Source organism: Salmo salar, chromosome 09 (genome assembly GCF_965601325.2).
Source record: "Salmo salar chromosome 09, fSalSal1, whole genome shotgun sequence".
In the NCBI taxonomy this organism is placed as follows: Eukaryota; Metazoa; Chordata; class Actinopteri; order Salmoniformes; family Salmonidae; genus Salmo; species Salmo salar.
Genome location: NC_138299.1, coordinates 75,663,550 through 75,685,327, shown reverse-complemented (window position 1 = coordinate 75,685,327; position 21,778 = coordinate 75,663,550). Strand labels below are relative to the sequence as shown.

At 44.2% G+C, this 21,778-nt stretch overlaps 1 protein-coding gene across 7 annotated transcripts in view; it reads right to left on the bottom strand.

Annotated features, from left to right (window-relative positions):
* The window catches only part of LOC106611735 (phospholipid-transporting ATPase IG), an 83,810-nt gene that overhangs the window by 4,594 nt on the left and 57,438 nt on the right, over nucleotides 1-21,778 (bottom strand). For 3 of the 7 annotated variants that reach the window (XR_014378801.1, XR_014378800.1, XM_014212254.3), the window contains exons 20-29: nucleotides 21,500-21,677; nucleotides 19,701-19,803; nucleotides 19,449-19,594; nucleotides 17,387-17,446; nucleotides 16,419-16,546; nucleotides 16,054-16,255; nucleotides 15,873-15,976; nucleotides 11,204-11,360; nucleotides 1,974-2,085; nucleotides 252-283 (exon numbers count right to left, since the gene is read on the bottom strand). Coding sequence is in view for 5 of the 7 variants with exons in the window: in XM_014212254.3 (XP_014067729.1) it covers nucleotides 1,978-2,085; nucleotides 11,204-11,360; nucleotides 15,873-15,976; nucleotides 16,054-16,255; nucleotides 16,419-16,546; nucleotides 17,387-17,446; nucleotides 19,449-19,594; nucleotides 19,701-19,803; nucleotides 21,500-21,677 (1,186 nt within the window). In the remaining 2 variants the exon portion in view is untranslated. Of the gene's footprint in view, nucleotides 1-251; nucleotides 284-1,973; nucleotides 2,086-4,542; nucleotides 5,171-11,203; nucleotides 11,361-15,872; nucleotides 15,977-16,053; nucleotides 16,256-16,418; nucleotides 16,547-17,386; nucleotides 17,447-19,448; nucleotides 19,595-19,700; nucleotides 19,804-21,499; nucleotides 21,678-21,778 lie in introns of those variants that run through there. The other 4 variants (XM_014212259.3, XM_014212257.3, XM_014212255.3 and 1 more) reach the window with 4 other exon arrangements.

The window sequence follows — 21,778 nt, the reverse complement described above, 5'->3', positions numbered from 1 at the left end:
AAAGAACAGCACCATGACAGACACCATTAAACGTTGACCCAAAAATCAGATAGAATTGACCACATAACCCAAATAAAATTGATTGGACACACCTTCCCTGAAAACAGAGATTAGCTCAAATCAAATCATAGAATGTCTAGTGCTCTGATATCATGTGATCATCCCTGATGATTCTAGAAGTGTATGGAACCCAAGAAGACCATGAGGCGATAGCCGAGGATTAAGACATGTGAGATTAGCCCTTGTTTTACCTGGATGTTTTTAGGAGGGAGTCCTCTGAAGGCTGGGAAGAATAGAGAAGCAAGTTAAATACAGGTGATGGATGTGAGCGTGAAGCCTGGTGTTAACCCAGAATTTCAAATAACAGAACCAGGGCTCTAAATTAGCATTTTACATTGGTAGCACTGTTGCACACAATTTCTTTTAAAGTTAAGAGCACCACATAAAATTTAGGAGCACCAGGAAATGTCATTTTAAAATCGTTTGAGATATACAGCCTTTATTGGGTCTATATGAATTCTATGTACTTTTGAAGCACATTTTCTACCCTAGAAAGTAATATCGAACACTTAAGACATTCGTTTTTTTTTATCTCCACCAATGGCGATGCATCCAGCAAAACCGTAGCGACGGTAACATGGTCACAACTGTCGAACGGTTCTGGCTACAGACGAGCGGGTCTCTCTGTAGTAATGGTGCAACCACCACGGTCAGGAATCTGCACTCACTTTTTTAGCTAGGGTACTCGGAAACAGCGAAGAGGCGGCAGGTAGTCTAGCCCTTTGAGCTGTAAAATCGTTCTGCCCTTGAGGAAGGCAGTTAACCCCCCCCCACAAGTACTGCTCCCTGGCGCCAATGACGTGGACGTCGATTAAGGAAGCCCCCCCGCACCTCTGATTCAGAGATATTGGGTTGAATGCGGAAGACATTTGGGTTGAATGCATTCAGTTGTGCAACTGACTAGGTATCCTCTTTCCCTTAATCATTACAACAATTATTATCTGGCAGATATTTTTGTAGTCGTACTGGTGCTCCTAAATTAAAATGTCAGGTTTGCACAGGAAAAATATTTAGCCGCATATTGGACCAAAATGGTCACACTTTAGAGCCCTGAATGGTCATGTACACATTGTTATACCAATACAATTTTATTTGACACATTCACTCCAGGCAACGGTCAGTTCATTTTGATGTAGGAAGAGCAACATACAATCAGGCAAAGGAAAGGGGTAACAAAATGTAGTACTTGCAAATGGAAAATACAAGACGCCAGTAACACACAAGTAGTACATTGCACATGCAACCAGGAGGGATACCACAACCACCAAATACATGACAACTACATAAGGGGAGAAATTAAAAAAGGCAGATTACGAGGTCTGCAATATTTCATTAGGAATAAAGAGGCAAAAGAAAAACAGACTTACTCACATTCACACACACACACACAGATGAGACAGATTAATCCCCGATCCTCAACAGAGTCCATACTTAGTCAAAAAGGTAACTGGAAATCCTTAAAGACCACATGCAAGGCCACAATGAGCTGGTTGTGTACTGGGAGGCTGAAAAGAGTGTTGACTGTCGTGGCTTAGTGGATCATATTGGAAAAGGCTCCCCTTCTGACATCAATTTATACATCTGGCCAGTTTAATGTTTTTCCAAATCTTTGTCCATAAGAATGTATGTACATATTTCACAAGCAAAAATATGACGCAGCCATTATGACAAATACACTTTTCAGCCAACCAATCAGAGCTCCACACACAGGAAGTACGGGTTACAGTAGCCATTAGAGAACTGAACCAACTTAAAGGATGTTCCATGTTGAAGGCAGGGGAAGCAGGATTTGGATACTGGATTCTGGTTACAATTAAAGAGTACTGGGTGTCGGCAGATCTAGACAGCTAAAGGGTTTCTTTTGGGGGGGTATTTGATTGTTTTAACTAAGGGGCAGAGTTGGGGGTCGGTACCTGTTCATAGGATAGTATTGGACTCGTCAGAAAAGGTTCGCATGAGCAGGGGCCTGGCTGAAGACCGGGGAGACTGGGTTTCCCCCTCGCCAGACTGAACCACCGGCTTCTTCTGGAAGGGTGAAGCAAGAGACACTAATGGTACCTCGTGCTGACAAACAGACACTTACACACTTGAGACAGAAGCTGGACAATGTAATGTAGTTTTAACACACACTCTCCTTGGTGAATTCTCTCTCCTCTACCCAGGAGGGTCAACGTTTTAGAAGGCTTGCGTCGTTCTTAATGTTGCATCATTTAAAGTCAACACAAAGCCATCACAATGGACTAATACACATTATTGGTACAGCTATCCAAATACTTCAAATATCCTTTGGGGCATTTGGGTGACTTTCACTAGAAAGTTCTGATTAAAAAGACATTCATAGCAACACACAACCACCAAGAAATGTCTGTAGTGGCCCACTGCGGTTGTGGTTGGGTCCAGGGTATGGGGTTGGCTGGAGTCTGGGGCACGCTGGCATGCAGGTAAACCTCATTTGTTTGCGTGCTGCATTCACCTGGACAGGCATGCAGAGACAGCAGGCACAGTGGCAGCACGGGCAGGAAAGACACACTGACTGATGCACTCAGACATACTGAATTAGACCAACGCTGCAGCAACAAACTAAAAACCACAATTGCTGGGGAAGTGAGATGGCTGGACATTGGGCAACCCAGCATTTACATAAGCATTCTCAAATGATCCTGAAATAACAAAAAATGTACCACCCAGTCTAGACAGTGGTTAGAAAGGTAGCTTCTCTTTAACCTCACCATGACCTGAACAGGGAACCTCTGGAATGGTCAATCAAGGAAGGAGGAGGGGACGAATCTGACAAGCAGGACAGATGGGAGGAGAGTGAGTGGGGGGAACAAGGAGGAGAGTGAGTGGGGGGAACAAGGAGGAGAGTGAGTGGGGGGAACAAGGAGGAGAGTGAGTGGGGGGGACAAGGAGGAGAGTGAGTGGGGGGGGACAAGGAGGAGAGTGAGTGGGGGGGGACAAGGAGGAGAGTGAGTGGGGGGGGACAAGGAGGAGAGTGAGTGGGGGGGGACAAGGAGGAGAGTGAGTGGGGGGGACAAGGAGGAGAGTGAGTGGGGGGGACAAGGAGGAGAGTGAGTGGGGGGGACAAGGAGGAGAGTGAGTGGGGGGGACAAGGAGGAGAGTGAGTGGGGGGACAAGGAGGAGAGTGAGTGGGGGGACAAGGAGGAGAGTGAGTGGGGGGAACAAGGAGGAGAGTGAGTGGGGGGAACAAGGAGGAGAGTGAGTGGGGGGAACAAGGAGGAGAGTGAGTGGGGGGGAACAAGGAGGAGAGTGAGTGGGGGGAACAAGGAGGAGAGTGAGTGGGGGGAACAAGGAGGAGAGTGAGTGGGGGGACAAGGAGGAGAGTGAGTGGGGGGGACAAGGAGGAGAGTGAGTGGGGGGGACAAGGAGGAGAGTGAGTGGGGGGGACAAGGAGGAGAGTGAGTGGGGGGGACAAGGAGGAGATGAGTGGGGGGGACAAGGAGGAGATGAGTGGGGGGGACAAGGAGGAGAGTGAGTGGGGGGGACAAGGAGGAGAGTGAGTGGGGGGGACAAGGAGGAGAGTGAGTGGGGGGGACAAGGAGGAGAGTGAGTGGGGGGGACAAGGAGGAGAGTGAGTGGGGGGACAAGGAGGAGAGTGAGTGGGGGGACAAGGAGGAGAGTGAGTGGGGGGACAAGGAGGAGAGTGAGTGGGGGGACAAGGAGGAGAGTGAGTGGGGGGACAAGGAGGAGAGTGAGTGGGGGGACAAGGAGGAGAGTGAGTGGGGGCGGGGAGGGGGGGGGCAAGGAGGAGAGTGAGTGGGGGGACAAGGAGGAGAGTGAGTGGGGGGACAAGGAGGAGAGTGAGTGGGGGGACAAGGAGGAGAGTGAGTGGGGGGACAAGGAGGAGAGTGAGTGGGGGGACAAGGAGGAGAGTGAGTGGGGGGACAAGGAGGAGAGTGAGTGGGGGGGAACAAGGAGGAGAGTGAGTGGGGGGGAACAAGGAGGAGAGTGAGTGGGGGGGAACAAGGAGGAGAGTGAGTGGGGGGGAACAAGGAGGAGAGTGAGTGGGGGGGAACAAGGAGGAGAGTGAGTGGGGGGAACAAGGAGGAGAGTGAGTGGGGGGAACAAGGAGGAGAGTGAGTGGGGGGAACAAGGAGGAGAGTGAGTGGGGGGGAACAAGGAGGAGAGTGAGTGGGGGGGAACAAGGAGGAGAGTGAGTGGGGGGGAACAAGGAGGAGAGTGAGTGGGGGGAACAAGGAGGAGAGTGAGTGGGGGGAACAAGGAGGAGAGTGAGTGGGGGGGACAAGGAGGAGAGTGAGTGGGGGGGACAAGGAGGAGAGTGAGTGGGGGGGACAAGGAGGAGAGTGAGTGGGGGGGACAAGGAGGAGAGTGAGTGGGGGGGACAAGGAGGAGAGTGAGTGGGGGGGACAAGGAGGAGAGTGAGTGGGGGGGACAAGGAGGAGAGTGAGTGGGGGGGACAAGGAGGAGAGTGAGTGGGGGGGACAAGGAGGAGAGTGAGTGGGGGGGACAAGGAGGAGAGTGAGTGGGGGGGACAAGGAGGAGAGTGAGTGGGGGGGACAAGGAGGAGAGTGAGTGGGGGGACAAGGAGGAGAGTGAGTGGGGGGACAAGGAGGAGAGTGAGTGGGGGGACAAGGAGGAGAGTGAGTGGGGGGACAAGGAGGAGAGTGAGTGGGGGGACAAGGAGGAGAGTGAGTGGGGGGACAAGGAGGAGAGTGAGTGGGGGGACAAGGAGGAGAGTGAGTGGGGGGACAAGGAGGAGAGTGAGTGGGGGGACAAGGAGGAGAGTGAGTGGGGGGACAAGGAGGAGAGTGAGTGGGGGGACAAGGAGGAGAGTGAGTGGGGGGACAAGGAGGAGAGTGAGTGGGGGGACAAGGAGGAGAGTGAGTGGGGGGACAAGGAGGAGAGTGAGTGGGGGGACAAGGAGGAGAGTGAGTGGGGGGACAAGGAGGAGAGTGAGTGGGGGGACAAGGAGGAGAGTGAGTGGGGGGACAAGGAGGAGAGAAGAGGCAGTAAAGGGAAAAAGCAGGCAGAGAGAGAGACCTCAGTCACTCCAGGAGAAGCTGTGAGTACTGGCGGTCTGCGACAGCATGAAGATAGTGGACGTCCCCGACGAAGGAAGCCGTTGCTTGATCTGCAGCAAAGCAGGCAGGACAGAAAGGAAGAAACAGAAGAAGCAATAAGAGGAAGTGAGAGAGGGGGAGAGAGACTGTAGAGAATGTATTAATACAAAGCAGCAGAGTTAGAGAGATAGCATTTAGTTAGGATGGGGAAGAGTCTTATATAGGGTGCGGCAAGGTAGCCTCGAGGTTAGAGCGTTGGGCCAGTAACCGAAAGGTCGCTGGTTCGAATACCCGAGCCGGTAAGGTGAAAACTCCCTGTGCAATTGAACAAGGCACTTAACCCTAATTGCTCCAGGGGCGCTGGGCAATGGTGACCCTGGCAGTGAACCCACTCCCTGCGGGTGTCTCAAGAGGAGGTGGGACACGCAAGAAACGCACAAGACAAATATAAGCACTCCCCAAATGATTAATACATGATTCATCCGTCGGAATTCCAGATGGTGAAGCGTGATTCATCACTCCAGATTATTTTAGGCTTGGGTGCGGCTGCTAGGCCACAGAAACCCATTTCTTGAAGCTCCGACGCACAGTCCTTGTGCTGACGTTGCTTCCAGAGGCAGTTTGGAACTCGGTAGTGAGTGTTGTAACCGAGGACAGATCTAGCAGGGCAGAAATTTGACAAACTGACTTGTTGGAACGGTGCCACGTTGAAAGTCACTGATCTCTTCAGTAAGGCCATTCTACTGCCAATGTTTGTCTATGGCGACTGCATGGCTGTGTGCTTGATTTTCTACACCTGTCAGCAACGGGTGAGGCTGAAATAGCCAAATCCACTCATTTGAAGGGGTGTGCAGATACTTTTGTATGCATGCACCTACAGTTGAAGTCTGAAGTTTACAGAGACTTGGAGTCATTAAAACTCGTTTTTCAACCACTCCACAAATTTCTTGTTAGCAAACTATAGTTTAGGCAAGTCGGTTAGGACATCTACTTTGTGCATGACAAGTCATTTTTCCAACAATTGTTTACAGACATATTATTTAACTTATAATTCACTGTATCACAATTCCAGCGGGTCAGAAGTTTACATACACTGAGTTGACTGTGCCTTTAAAAAGCTTGGAAAATTCCAGCAAATGATGTCATGGCTTTAGAAGCTTCTGCTAGACTAATTGACATCATTTGAGTCAATTGGAGGTGTACCTGTGGATGTATTTCAAGGCCTACCTTCAAACTCAGTGCCTCTTTGCTTGACATCATGGGAAATCCAAATAATTCAGAAAAAAAACAAAAAACTATTATAGACCTCCACAAGTCTGGTTCATCCTTGGGAGCGATTTCCAAACGCCTGAAGGTACCACGTTCATCTGTACAAACAATAGTACGCAAGTATAAACACCATGGGATGACGCAGCCATCATACCGCTCAGGAAGGAGACGCGTTCTGTCTCCTAGAGATTAATGTACTTTGGTGCGAAAAGTGCAAATCAATCCCAGAACAACAGCAAAGGACCTTGTGAAGATGCTGGAGGAAACCGGTACAAAAGTACCTATATCCACAGTAAAACGAGTCCTATATCGACATAACCGGAAAGGCCGCTCAGAAAGGAAGAAGCCACTGCACTAAAACCGCCATAAAAAAGCCAGACTACGGTTTGCAACTGCACATGGGGACAAACATAGTACTTTTTGGAGAAATGTCCTCTGGTCTGATGAAACAAAAATATAACTTTCTGGCCATAATGACCATCGTTATGTTTGGAGGAAAAAGGGGGAGGTTTGCAAGCCGAAGAACACAATCCCAACTGTGAAGCACGGGGGTGGCAGCATCATGTTGTGGGGGTGCTTTGCTGCAGGAGGGACTGGTGCACTTCACAAAATAGATGGCATCTTGAGGGCAAATAATGTGGATATATTGACGCAACATCTCAAGACAACGGTCAGGAAGTTAAAGCTTGGTCGCAAATGGGTCTTCCAAATGGACAATGACCCCCAAGCATACTTCCAAAGTTGTGGCAAAATGGCTTAAGGACAACAAAGTCAAGGTATTGGAGTGGCCATCACAAAGACCTGACCTCAATCCCATAGAGAATTTGTGAGCAGAACTGAAAAAGCGTGTGCAAGCAAGGAGGCCTAAAAACCTGACTCAGTTACACCAGCTCTGTCAGGAGGAATGGGCCAAAATTCACCCAACTTATTGTGGGAAGCTTGTGGAAGGCTACCTGAAACATTTGACCCAAGTTAAACAATTTAAAGGCAATGCTACCAAATACGAATTGAGTGTATGTAAACTTCTGATCCACTGGGAATGTGATGAAATAAATAAAAGCTGAAATAAATCATTCTCTCTACTATTATTCTGACATTTCACGTTCTTAAAATAAAGTGGTAATTTTTACTAGGATTAAATGTCAGGAATTGTGAAAAACTGAGTTTAAATGTATTTGGCTAAGGTGTATGTAAACTTCCGACTTCAACTGTATGCATGTATACACACACACACGCACACACTCACCGGCCAGTTAATTTGAAGAAAATGGTCCGCTCCTACAGACAGTGAGTCATGTGGCCTGTTATATAAAGGCAGGCAGACAGGCCTCCAGTTACTATACCATTGAACAAAACGAGTGACCTAAGCAACTTTGAGCGTGACATGACCTGTGTCAGGCCACTGGATGCAGTATCTCAGAAAGGGCTGCCCTCCTGGGCTTTTTACATACAAGTGTCTACAGCAGGGTTCTCCAACAGGTAGAGCTACCAGTAGCTCGCAGCCCACCTACCAGTAGCTCGCAGCCCACCTACCAGTAGCTCACAGCCCACCTACCAGTAGCTCACAGCCCACCTACCAGTAGCTCGCAGCCCACCTACCAGTAGCTCGCAGCCCACCTACCAGTAGCTCACAGCCCACCTACCAGTAGCTCGCAGCCCACCTACCAGTAGCTCGCAGCCCACCTACCAGTAGCTCACAGCCCACCTACCAGTAGCTCGCAGCCCACCTACCAGTAGCTCGCCAATCAATTGTGAAAGTACATTCATTTTTCACGTGTTCCATCGCAATCTGTCAAACTCCTGGCCACTTTCAAATCAAAGCCATATTGACATTATCCCACCCCTGATGAGTCACTATTGGTTTAAAAAGCCAAACTTCAACTCTGTGTTTGGTGTGCGAGTTTGTCCATCACCCTGTATGTAGCCAGTTAGCGATGCTAATGATAACGTAGTGGGCAGAAAGACTTTCTCCAAAAACCTCCTCAATTAAACGTTAACTGTTAACAGTTGCCATAGTTGCGCAAAGTGTCATGACATGTGCTGCAGCAGTAGGCCTAATAGCAGAAACGTCAGAATGACACATTCCTCTCTTGCTAAACGCGCTATTAAAGGGTTATTACACTCAAATCTAAGTGTGTTAGTTTCTCTTTTTCAGACCTCAGAAATGGTTTTCTGATGTGATTTAAGCACTGACATGGACTCAGAACATCTGTGTTGTTTCTTTGAATAATAGTAATATTGAGAGTAAAAAACAGAAAATAATCCAAAACCAGGAAAAATAAAACAGAATTCGGGAAAATACAAAATAATTGTATGGTGCCTGTCGTGCCAATTACCGTTTATTAACCATCATCTTACCAGTTATCTTGACAGAAAACACATCTTGTACACTAAAGGACCAGAGAAAAGTTGCAGAGGAGAGAAGAACGAGCATATTTGAAAGCTATAAAAAAAAATAGCTCGCAATGTTTCATTTGTTTTAAGTAGCTCTCATGCTAGAAAAGGTTGGAGACCCCTGATCTAGGGTTTACCGAGAATGGTGGAACAAACAAAAAGCACCCAGTCAGCGGCAGTCCTGTGGGCGAAAAAAGCTAATTGTCGGGAGGTCAAAGGAAAATGGCAAGAATCGCGCAAGCTAACAGGCCAGCCACCGACAGACAAATAACGGCGCAGTACAACAGTGGTGTGCAGAACGGCATCTCGGCGATCCTAGTCACGAATGGGCTATTGCAGAGTCCACACAAGGTTTCACTCCGATCAGCTAAAAACAAGAAGCAGCAGCTCCAATGGGCACGTGATCACCAATAGTGGACAATTGAGTGGAAAACATTGCCTGGTCCGACGAATCACGGTTTCTGTAGCGTCATGCTGATGGTAGAGTCCGGATTTGGCGTAAGCAGCATGAGTCCATGGACCCATCCTGCCTGGTGTCAACAGTACAGGCTGGTGGCGGTGTACCGCCGTCCAATCTGCAGCAACTGTGTGACGCCATCGCGTCAGCATGGACCATAATCCCTGTTGAACTTTTCCGATTTGTAGAATCCATGCCCCGAAGAACTCAGGCTGTTCTGGAGGCAAAGTACAAGATGGGTGTACCTAATAAACAGAGTTGGGCCAACGCGGTTTCTGTCTGAATGTTCCTAGAGCGCCACTTTATCCTCCATAGCCGTTGCGAAGTGAAAGTTGACTTCACAGTACAGATATGTTGAATGCCAATCAATAAAAACGTCTTAAATTCACTGCTCTGTTTTGTTTGTTTAGAGAGGGTCATTTCATAGGGAATTGTCATTGGTCTCTCGCTCGCTCTATCAACAAAATATATATAGCTCTGGGTGGGATTGGGCCTTTGCAGAGACCGTATAGCTTTCAACAACTTTCCTCAATGGTATCAGGTTAGACTCTTGCCGTTAGAAGAGTATTGGTATTGTGGGTTAAAATGTAACCTTTCTTGGTCTCAATGAATGTTATATCAAACTTTTTTGGGGTTACCAGAGCAAAAACAACCTAAAAATAAGATTTAATGAAATGTATTTGAACCACAGAATTGATAGACAATGAGTTATATGGTGCACAAATAGCTGACCACCCAGTGTATCCCCGACACCTTTTAATCTGATCTCATGAACATTCTGAAAATCATTATGAGGTTGTTAAACATTTGTCGGCCATACAAAAAAAAACTGCATTTGTAAGGGGATATTTTAGTTGGAAAAAAATCAAATAGATTTCATATAACTTGAAATTAATAACCAAATGAGTCATCACACCATTCCTAATACTTTGAAGGAAAACTAATGACTCATGGGGAGTTAATTGAGTGACAGACAATACCAGGGGATACTGGCCTCAGAAGGGAGACTGGGGCAAATTTGATTATTCCTGTGATCTCCATCCATATCAACAACACAAATCAGACCGCTATGGAGGAGCTCTTTAACCTCTACAGGATCCGTGTCCCGACCTCAGGATGGTTGAGCTAACGTAGGCTAATGTGATTAGCATGAGGTTGTAAGAAAAGAAAAACAATCCAGGACAGACATAAATGATATGGGCAGAAAGCTTAAATTCTTGTTAATCTAACTACACTGTCCATTTTACAGTAGCTATTAGAGTGAAAGAATATCATGCTATTGTTTGAGGAGTGCACAATTGTGAACTTGAAAATGTATGAATAAACAAAATAGGCACATTTGGGCAGTCTTGATACAACATTTTGAATAGATATGCAATAGTTCATTGGATCAGTCTAAAACTTTGCACATACACTGCTGCCATCTAGTGGCCAAAGTCTAAATTGTGCCTGGGCTAGAACAATTCATAATGGCCTCTTGCATTTCAAAGACAGCACAAAAAAAGTGTTTGTCTTTGTATCATCTTTTACTAGATCTAATGTGTTATATTCTCCTACATTAATTTCACATTTCCACAAACTTCAAAGTGTTTCCTTTCAAATGGTACCAAGAATATGCATATCCTTGTTTCAGGTCCTGAGCTACAGGCAGTTAGATTTGGGTGTGTCATTTTAGGTGAACATTTTAAAAAGGGGCGGATCCTTTAATGTGTTTAGAGCGATGGGCTCCGTCAAGCATGACCAAGTCTTCTTGGAGACACAAATGGATACTTTCAAGGACAAAATGTTAATTCTAAATATAAACAAAGATGGTCATGATGTATAAACAGAAATACAGGGACGTCTGAACGTCTCATTCCACTGACGCATAGCCCATAGAAATGATGAAAGATATGAACACAGGAAAACTACTATGAAGTGTTTTGAACAGTTGTTATCCCTTCTAACATTAAAACGATATGGTATCTCTGTGTGTGGACAGTACCTGTCGTGAGTGGGGCCCGCGGGGCTCTCGGAGGACCAGCAGCAGGATCTCAGGCAGCAGGCTGAGCAGGATGAGCATGATGATGATCAGCCAGGCTGACACAGAGCTCAGCATATTAGCAAACACAAAGTAGAGACGCTGTTGCCGAAGGAAAGGCCTGATGGGAGGGAGAGGGTTTACAACATTCACATAGGTCAGTCCAAATTCAGCAGATCACATGGTGCTACATGGTGTGCTGGCTTTTGCTCCAGCCCATCACTAACTATAAAAAAAATATTGGCCGACCAAGAGCCATCTGTTCTTTCGACCAATCGATTGGTCTCAATTTTAAAACGTGTACTTTTCCATGTATAGAAACATCCTATGTGTTTTAATCAAATCAACTATATGCACTGAGCTCGTCTGAAGCTTTAATTGCACTGATGAAATAATTAAGACAAACGACTAGAGGGAGTCCGACTGCAATTGATTTGATTGTGCTGCGCCTGGCTCAGACTCGCTGCGCTGTCACAAAAAAAAAGACAGCGAGTGACTGTGACTAGCACCCGTTGTCTTGCTCTCCTCCCTGCTGCAGCGACCACCACAGAACATCAACGGTGTTTATGGTGCTGTCAGTGTTGCTGAAGCTGCAACAATTACAGCCATTTCTGACTGAAAAGTTATGTTATCGAAATCCTTAATTTGTTAAGGAAAAACATTCCCTATTCCCTTGGCCTCAAATCTTGCTCTCGTTACGTCACAAGTATGCACCACATGCATATGACCAATAGGGCCTGACCTACAACATATCATAGTCAGGTCAATAAATTGGTTAGAAACTCTGAACAAAGTAACAGCAAAAAAAGTGACAAATTCGAAACGGGGGAATGTTTACTGGTTGCTCAGGAGGTAAAGGGGAAGTCAGATATGTAGAATGAATTTGTCTAGAAAATACTGAAGATCAAGAAAAATAAGGTGCAAATGCTGCATGCATATTATGCGTGCCAAACAGATGGTGCTACATTACAATATAATTTTTCTGACAGTTTGGAACAATGTAAACACTACAAATTATAAACGAGTCGGTTGTAAAAATAATTGTAAATCCTTTATTACAGCAAAGACTAAAAACAGATGCATTCATTTAGGCCTATATTGTTTACGTTGATTATGCATTTGTCGATTTATTTTAAATCTAAAATGCTTGATTGCATTTCAAATCATGAATGACTTGAATGCTGTGTGATGACGAGAACGAATAAACGATTGATACAGTAGCCTATATACAGTGCATTCGGAAAGTATTCAGACCCCTTGACCTTCTCCACATTGTTAGGTTACAGCCTTTTTCTAAAAGTGATTAAATCGTTTTTTCCCCCTCATCAATCTACACACACAATAACCCATAATGACAAAGCAAAAACAAGTGTTTAGAAATGTTTGCTAATATATAAATATATATATATATATATATTAGCAAACATTTCTAAACACTTGTTTTTGCTTTGTCATTATGGGTTATTGTGTGTGTAGATTGATGAGGGGAAAAAAAAAAATTATATATATATATATATATATATATATTTATTTTTATGAAATATCACATTTACTTAAGTATCCAGACCCTTTACTCAGTACTTTGTTGAAGCACCATTGGCAGCGATTACAGCCTTGAGTCTTCTTGGGTATGATGCTACAAGCGGGTTCAAGTACGGGCTCTGGCTGGGCCATTCAAGAACATTGTGACTTGTCCCGAAGCCACTCTTGCGTTGTCTTGGATGTGTGCTTAGGGTCGTTCTCCTGTTGGAAGGTGAACCGTCGCCCCAGTCTGAGGACACAATCCTGTCTCGGAGCTCTACGGACAATTCCTTCAACCTCAAGGCTTGGTTTTTGCTCTGACATGCACTGTCAACTGTGGGACCTTATATAGACAGGTGTGTGCCTTTCCAAATCATGTCTAATCAATTGAATTTACCACAGGTGGACTCCAATCAAGTTGTAGAAACATCAAGGATGATCAATGGAAACAAGATGCACCTGAGCTCAATTTCGAGTCTCATAGCAAAGGGTCTGAATACTTATGTAAATAAGGCATCTTTTTGTTGTTGTTGCGAATCTCTCTAAAAACCTGTTTTTGCTTTGTCATAATGGGGTAGTGTGTGTAGATTGCTGAGGATATATAATTCAAAAACAAACAATTTTAGATTAAGGCAGTAACGTAAAATGTGGAAAAGGTCAGGGGGTCAGAAAACTTTTCGAAGGCACTAAGTATTGAAATGTAGGCCTAAGTAAGTTACGGTATTGACTAAACAGGATGCGCTCTTAGACCTACAGCTCGGTGATGTTTACGCAAGGCTGCTATACTAAGACCACTAATGACAATGACATTACTTAATATAACGATGATAATAATAACAACGACGAGATCAAGGAAGGTTATTATTATTTTAAATATACAAATTCGGACAATTTGGAACAGTTAAACGCAACGCTGTCATCAAGGCAAAGGGTGGCTATTTGAAGAATCTCAAAGATAAAATATATATTTTGATTAGTTTAACCTGTTGGGTCTAGGGGGCAGCATTTGCACGTCTGGATAAAAAAAATTTACCCGATTTAATCTGGTTACTAATCCTACCCAGTAACTAGAATATGCATATACTTATTATATATGGATAGAAAACACTCTAAAGTTTCCAAAACTGTTTGAATGGTGTCTGTGAGTATAACAGAACTCATTTGGCAGGCAAAACCCTGAGACATTTTCTGACAGGAAGTGGATACCTGATGTGTTGTATTGACTTTAAACCTATCCCATTGAAAAACACAGGGGTTTAGGAATATTTTGGCACTTCCTATTGCTTCCACTAGATGTCACCAGCCTTTACAAAGTGTTTTGAGTCTTCTGGAGGGAGATCTGACCGAACAAGAGCCATGGAACGGTGATGTCCCATTAGACACCTGGCGCGCTACTTCATGTTGGGTACCCTCGTTCCAATACGTTATAAAAGGCTATGCATTCGTCCACCTTGAATATTATTCATGTTCTGGTTAAAAAAGGCCCTAATGATTTATGCTATACAACGTTTGACATGTTTGAACGAACGGAAATATATTTTTTCCCCTCGTTCATGACGAGAAGTCCGGCTGGCTTACATCATGTGCTAACGAGACGGAGATTTTTGGACATAAATGATGAGCTTTTTTGAACAAAACTACATTCGTTATGGACCTGTGATACCTGGAAGTGACATCTGATGAAGAGAATCAAAGGTAATGGATTATTTACATAGTATTTTCGATTTTAGATCTCCCCAACATGACGTCTAGTCTGTATCGCAACGCGTATTTTTCTGGGCACAGTGCTCAGATTATTGCAAAGTGTGATTTCCCAGTAAGGTTATTTTTAAATCTGGCAAGTTGATTGCGTTCAAAAGATGTAAATCTATAATTCTTTAAATGACAATATAATATTTTACCAATGTTTTCTAATTTTAATTATTTAATTTGTGACGCTGACTTGACTGCCGGTTATTGGAGGGAAACGATTTCCTCAACATCAATGCCATAGTAAAACGCTGTTTTTGTATATAAATATGAACTTGATAGAACTAAAAATGCATGCATTGTCTAACAATGTCCTAGGAGTGTCATCTGATGGAGATTGTAAAAGGTTAGTGTATCATTTTAGCTGGTTTTATGGTTTTGGTGACCCTGTCTTTGACTTGACAAAACATTACACACAACTCTTGTAAATGTACTGTCCTAACATACTCTAAATTTATGCTTTCGCCGTAAAACCTTTTTGAAATCGTAAAACGTGGTTAGATTAAGGAGATGTTTATCTTTCAAATGGTGTAACATAGTTGTATTTTTGAAAAATTTGAATTTTGACATTTATTTGGATTCAAATTTGCCGCTCTTGAAATGCACCTGCTGTTGATGGAGTGCACCACAGGTGGCACGCTAGCGTCCCACCTAGCCCCAAGAGGTTAACACTTTTTTGGTTACTAAATCATTCCATATGTGTGTTATTTCATAGTTTTGATGTCCTCACTATTACTCTACAATGTAGAAAATAGTAAAAATAAAGAAAAACCCTTGAATGAGTAGGTGTTGTAAAACTTTGAATCGGTAGTGTATGTGGATGATGTATAAAGCCAGGCACATTTAACAGTTAGGTTATTGATTACAGACCTAATTAAGTTGGGGTTTCTGCTCTCCTCACTTTTCTTAGACAATTAAGGCGAGTGCTGTTTTCTCATCTCCTAACTCCACTGCTGCTTCCGCCGCATTGTTCTCAACACCAACATGCTGGTTAACTTTGCTATTATGCCCATAGAAACATGGTCTAGGAAAAGGCACCATTTCAACAGCGCACTGATGTGTTTCAGAACCGCGGATAGCGCATTCGTTTTAAAATATGAATTTTTCATTTGTGTTACACCATTGTTTTTAAATAATATAACCACATACAATTTCAGTAGCACGTCTTAGAATGGACTGTGCCACCCCCGCAATAGACCAGTCTACTAGGCGCAAATCAGACAGCTGTCTTGTACACCAGGATTATCATTATTTTTTGCTACTGCTCGACTAAAGAAATCTCGGACGACCAACAGCCTATCAACCAGTCGACTAAATGGGGTCAGCCCTAATTGAAGTATGCACCAGATGGTCCAGTACTCACCATATGATCCCACCCCAGAAGAAGCTGAAGAACATGTAGAAGGCCAGCGAGCCCCAGATGACAAAGTGATTGATCCACGTCCAATGGCGAGTGTCCATTGCCAGCTAGAACCACAAAGAGAAGACAAGTGTTATCATTGGTCTAAAAATGTACTTCAAATAACACAATTAACGTGCTTTACCTTCAGTGTCACGGTGAAAACAAGGACAGTAAAAACAATCGTTCCGAACGACCAATTCCCAAACACCTGGCCATTATCCTGCAGGGCGGGGTTACTAAAGAGAAAGCGGACCCCGAAGAAGAATAAGAGGCCCTGGTAGACCCCCAGTAGTGTCCAGTACAGGAAGGGGCCCCAACGCAACATGGCATTCTTTGCTACGTCCCTAAGGAGAGAGGGAGAAAAGAGGGCAGGAAGGGAGGATGGGGAGACCGTAAGTATACAAAGACTTTGAAACCACTTGCCTGGCTAGTCCTAATCACACTAGCAGCATAGCCTGTGCATTCTCTACGTAGGTGCAGAATGAATAGTTTAGTTCTCGGTCCTACCTGTAGAGGGCGGCGTTGTCCATCAAGACCTCCATACAGATGTGCTGCTCCAAGAGGCTGTTGGCCAGGATAGGCATTGAGGTGAAACAGATGTTGTACATCGTCAGATAGGCTGCGTCGTAGAGGGGCTGGGGAGGACGGGAGGGAGGGGGAAGGGAGTGGAGGGATTGGGAACCAAGGGGTTAATTACACGGAGAGGAGAGCGCACACACACACACTAGCTACACAGCAAGAGGGCTCTATAGCCTTGAGCCCGTTGCCATGTGGCCACATGCAACAAACCATCCTTTGATATATATACACACACACAGAGGGACCTGAGAGCAGGTCTGAGATGAGGGGCATATTTTTCACTGCGCTACTGAGAGACTATTTACATATCATAAGTTAGCTGTATATACTTAGATGTGAAAATGTGGATCACCTCCTGCTAGAGTTAAACATGTGCCAAATTAATGAATCATTTGGCACATTGGCTAATACGGCCAAGAATTACTTGGTGTATCCAAGGGGATGTACTAGTCACACTGTATATAAATAATGTGAATTTCATATGTATATACTAATTTAGTCAATGTCACTCAGACATTGCGCGTCCTAATATTTAAACATTTCTTAATTCCATTCTTTTACTTTTAGATGTGTGTATTATTGTGAATTGTTAGATATTACTGCACTGTTGGAGCTAGGAACACAAGCATTTCGCTACACCCGCAATAACATCTGTGAAATATGTGTATGTGACCAATACAATTTGATATGTACTATATGTCATATATATATATCATACTGCAGCCACTCCAGGAGATCGAGGAGAGGGGGGGGTGGTCATTCCAACCAGAGGGGAAGAGTATGGGCGTAGACTGGAGAAGGTGCTGCGGTTCAATGGGATACTCTGCCGTTTCATGTTTAGAGCATCTTTGAACTTCAGAGAGAGGAGCCCCAGCAGGGCCCAGACCAGTACTCACTTGCTGGGAGTATCCACAGAAAAACTGGTACAAGAACTGAGGTAAGATGAAGCAGAGGTTCTGTAAACAAGAGTGTGGGAGAAAGATCCCGAGGTTAGGCAATGGACATCAAAAGGCAACGGACATCAATGGAGGCTGCTGAGGGGGTGGACGGTTCATAAGTGCTGGAAAGGAGTGTAACGGAGTGGATGGAATGACATGAAAACCATGTGTTTGATACCATTCCCTAGACTCCATTCTGGTCATTTTTATGAGCCGTCCTCCCCTCAGCAGCCTCCACTGACAGATATGTCCTTTGGTGAAGAGCTTTGGTGTCCGGGTGTCAGCTAAATCACATGAGCTTGATCACGGTCCTTTATCGACATGAGAAGACTTGGCTGTGTACAGTTGTAGTCGAACATTTACATACACTTAGGTTGGAGTCATTAAAACTCGCTTTTCAACCACTCCACAAATTTCTTGTTAACAAACTATAGTTTTGGCAAGTCGGTTAGGACATCTACTTTGTGCATGACAACTAATTGTTTACAGAAAGATTATTCCACTTATATTTCACAATATCACAATTCCAGTGGGTCAGAAGTTTACATACACTAAGTTGACTGTGCCTTTAAACAGCTTGGAAAATTCCAGAAAATTGTGTCATGGCTTTAGAAGCTTCTGATAGGCTAATTGACATACTGAGTCAATTGGAGGTATTTCAAGGCCTACCTTCAAACTCAGTGCCTCTTTGCTTGACATCGTGGGAAAATCAAAAGAAATCAGCCAAGACCTCAGAAAAAACATTGTAAACCTCCACAAGTCTGTGCAAACAATAGTACGCTAGTATAAACACCATGGGACCAGGCAGCCGTCATACCGCTCAGGAAGAAGACGCGTTCTGTCTCCTAGAGATGAACGTACTTTGGTGCGAAAAGTGCAAATCAATCCCAGAACAGCAAAGGACCTTGTGAAGATGCTGGAGGAAACAGGTACAAAAGTAAAAATATCCACAGTAAAACGAGTCCTATATCGACATAACCTGAAAGGCCGCTCAGCAAGGAAGAAGCCACTGCTCCAAAACTGCCATAAAAAAGCCAGACTACGGTTTGCAACTGCACATGGGGACAAAGATTGTACTTTTTGGAGAAATGTCCTCTGGTCTGATGAAACAAAAATATAACTTTCTGGCCATAATGACCATCGCTATGTTTGGAGGAAAAAGGGGGAGGCTTGCAAGCCAAAGAACACCATCCAAACCGTGAAGCACGGGGGTGGCAGCATCATGTTGTGGGGGTGCTTTGCTGCAGGAGGGACTGGTGCACTTCACAAACTAGATGGCATCATGAGGAGGGAAAATTATGTGGATATATTGAAGCAACATCTCAAGACATCAGTCAGGAAGTTAAAGCTTGGTCGCAAATGGGTCTTCCAAATGGACAATGACCCCAAGCATACTTCCAAAGTTGTGGCAAAATGGCTTAAGGACAACAAAGTCAAGGTATTGGAGTGGCCATCATAAAGCCCTGACCTCAATCCTATAGAAAATGTGAGGGCAGAACTGAAAAAGCACGTACGAGCAAGGAGGCCTACAAACCTGACTCAGTTACACCAGCTCTGTCAGGAGGAATGGGCCAAAATTCACCCAACTAATTGTGGGAAGCTTGTGGAAGGCTACCTGAAACGTTTGACCCAAGTTAAACAATTTAAAGGCAATGCTACCAAATACGAATTGAGTGTATGTAAACTTCTGACCCACTGGGAATGTGATGAAAGAAATAAAAGCTGAAATAAATCATTCTCCACTATTATTCTGACATTTCACATTCTTTAAATAAAGTGGTGATCCTACCTGACCTCAGACAGGGAATTTATTCTAGGATTAAATGTCAGGAATTGTGAAAAACGGAGTTTAAATGTATTGTACTGTACACCTCACTCCCACATAACCCACATACCTACTGCTCTTTGGTTGGCAGCAACACAGGCTTCCGTGTTACAGCTCCAAACCATGACCTCATGATCCTCAGTAATTATAAGCACAGTACTGTTATGACGCTCAAATGTCTGTGCTGCCCCCTACCTTGTAGAAGAAGTATTGCACCAGGTGGGCAATACGGACGTAGTAGAGGTGCCCGTGTCCCAGTAACAGTTTCTTCAGGTGCTTGAGCTTAGGGATGGCATAGTCACTGTTCCTCACTGCCTGGCGACCCTCTCTACCCTTTATACCTGAGACAGGGAGGACGAGGGAAAATATTACAATGTAATATGTGATGTCACATAGAAAAGGCACTGCCTAATGCCTTTGGTGGTCTACCGATGTCGCGAGTCTTACCGATGCCAACGTGTGCCTCCAGGATCATACTGACATCGTTGGCCCCATCTCCGATGGAGAGGGTGATGGGGCTGCCTTTAGAGGTCTTCACCATCTTTACTATCTATAGGAGAGAGAGCGGAAAAGGAATGAGCGAGTTTGAATTAAATCCCACTGGGTTTGCATTCAAAACTAAATGCACAGATCAGATGCAGACGTTTGTCATTATCACCAGGTGTAATATGTTAACCTGTTGGGTCTAGGGGGCAGCATTTGCACGTCTGGATAAAAAAAATGTACCCGATTTAATCTGGTTACTAATCCTACCCAGTAACTAGAATATGCATATACTTATTATATATGGATAGAAAACACTCTAAAGTTTCCAAAACTGTTTGAATGGTGTCTGTGAGTATAACAGAACTCATTTGGCAGGCAAAACCCTGAGACATTTTCTGACAGGAAGTGGATACCTGATGTGTTGTATTGACTTTAAACCTATCCCATTGAAAAACACAGGGGTTTAGGAATATTTTGGCACTTCCTATTGCTTCCACTAGATGTCACCAGCCTTTACAAAGTGTTTTGAGTCTTCTGGAGGGAGATCTGACCGAACAAGAGCCATGGAACGGTGATGTCCCATTAGACACCTGGCGCGCTACTTCATGTTGGGTACCCTCGTTCCAATACGTTATAAAAGGCTATGCATTCGTCCACCTTGAATATTATTCATGTTCTGGTTAAAAAAGGCCCTAATGATTTATGCTATACAACGTTTGACATGTTTGAACGAACGGAAATATATTTTTTCCCCTCGTTCATGACGAGAAGTCCGGCTGGCTTACATCATGTGCTAACGAGACGGAGATTTTTGGACATAAATGATGAGCTTTTTTGAACAAAACTACATTCGTTATGGACCTGTGATACCTGGAAGTGACATCTGATGAAGAGAATCAAAGGTAATGGATTATTTACATAGTATTTTCGATTTTAGATCTCCCCAACATGACGTCTAGTCTGTATCGCAACGCGTATTTTTCTGGGCACAGTGCTCAGATTATTGCAAAGTGTGATTTCCCAGTAAGGTTATTTTTAAATCTGGCAAGTTGATTGCGTTCAAAAGATGTAAATCTATAATTCTTTAAATGACAATATAATATTTTACCAATGTTTTCTAATTTTAATTATTTAATTTGTGACGCTGACTTGACTGCCGGTTATTGGAGGGAAACGATTTCCTCAACATCAATGCCATAGTAAAACGCTGTTTTTGTATATAAATATGAACTTGATAGAACTAAAAATGCATGCATTGTCTAACATAATGTCCTAGGAGTGTCATCTGATGGAGATTGTAAAATGTTAGTGTATCATTTTAGCTGGTTTTATGGTTTTGGTGACCCTGTCTTTGACTTGACAAAACATTACACACAACTCTTGTAAATGTACTGTCCTAACATACTCTAAATTTATGCTTTCGCCGTAAAACCTTTTTGAAATCGTAAAACGTGGTTAGATTAAGGAGATGTTTATCTTTCAAATGGTGTAACATAGTTGTATTTTTGAAAAATTTGAATTTTGACATTTATTTGGATTCAAATTTGCCGCTCTTGAAATGCACCTGCTGTTGATGGAGTGCACCACAGGTGGCACGCTAGCGTCCCACCTAGCCCCAAGAGGTTAAACTAGAGTGGTTTTTGAGGACGTGATAACCTGTGTGAGAGACCTTAACTGTCACACTGGTTAGCCTTTAACTACCGCAGCCATATGCAGTTCATCTACTTGATCTAACAGCAAGCGCCTATGACATCACTCACCTGGGCCTTCTGTAGGGGAGCCATACGGCAGCACAGGACAGTGGTACAGTTCTGACAGATCTGGAGGAAGAGACTCTTGTAGCAGCTGGAGTTGGAGTCAGGAGAAGAGTTAAGCACCAAGGACAGAGTGGCTCCGTCTATGATGAAGCCGTAGTCCTGGTTCGCTGAAGACCAGCTCCTGGGAGGGACAGAGAATGCAGAGACGGGTTTAGATTTGACCCAACAACGCGAACTAGCGCAAAACCAGACCGCAAATCCAGTCCTGGTACGCAGCTGTGT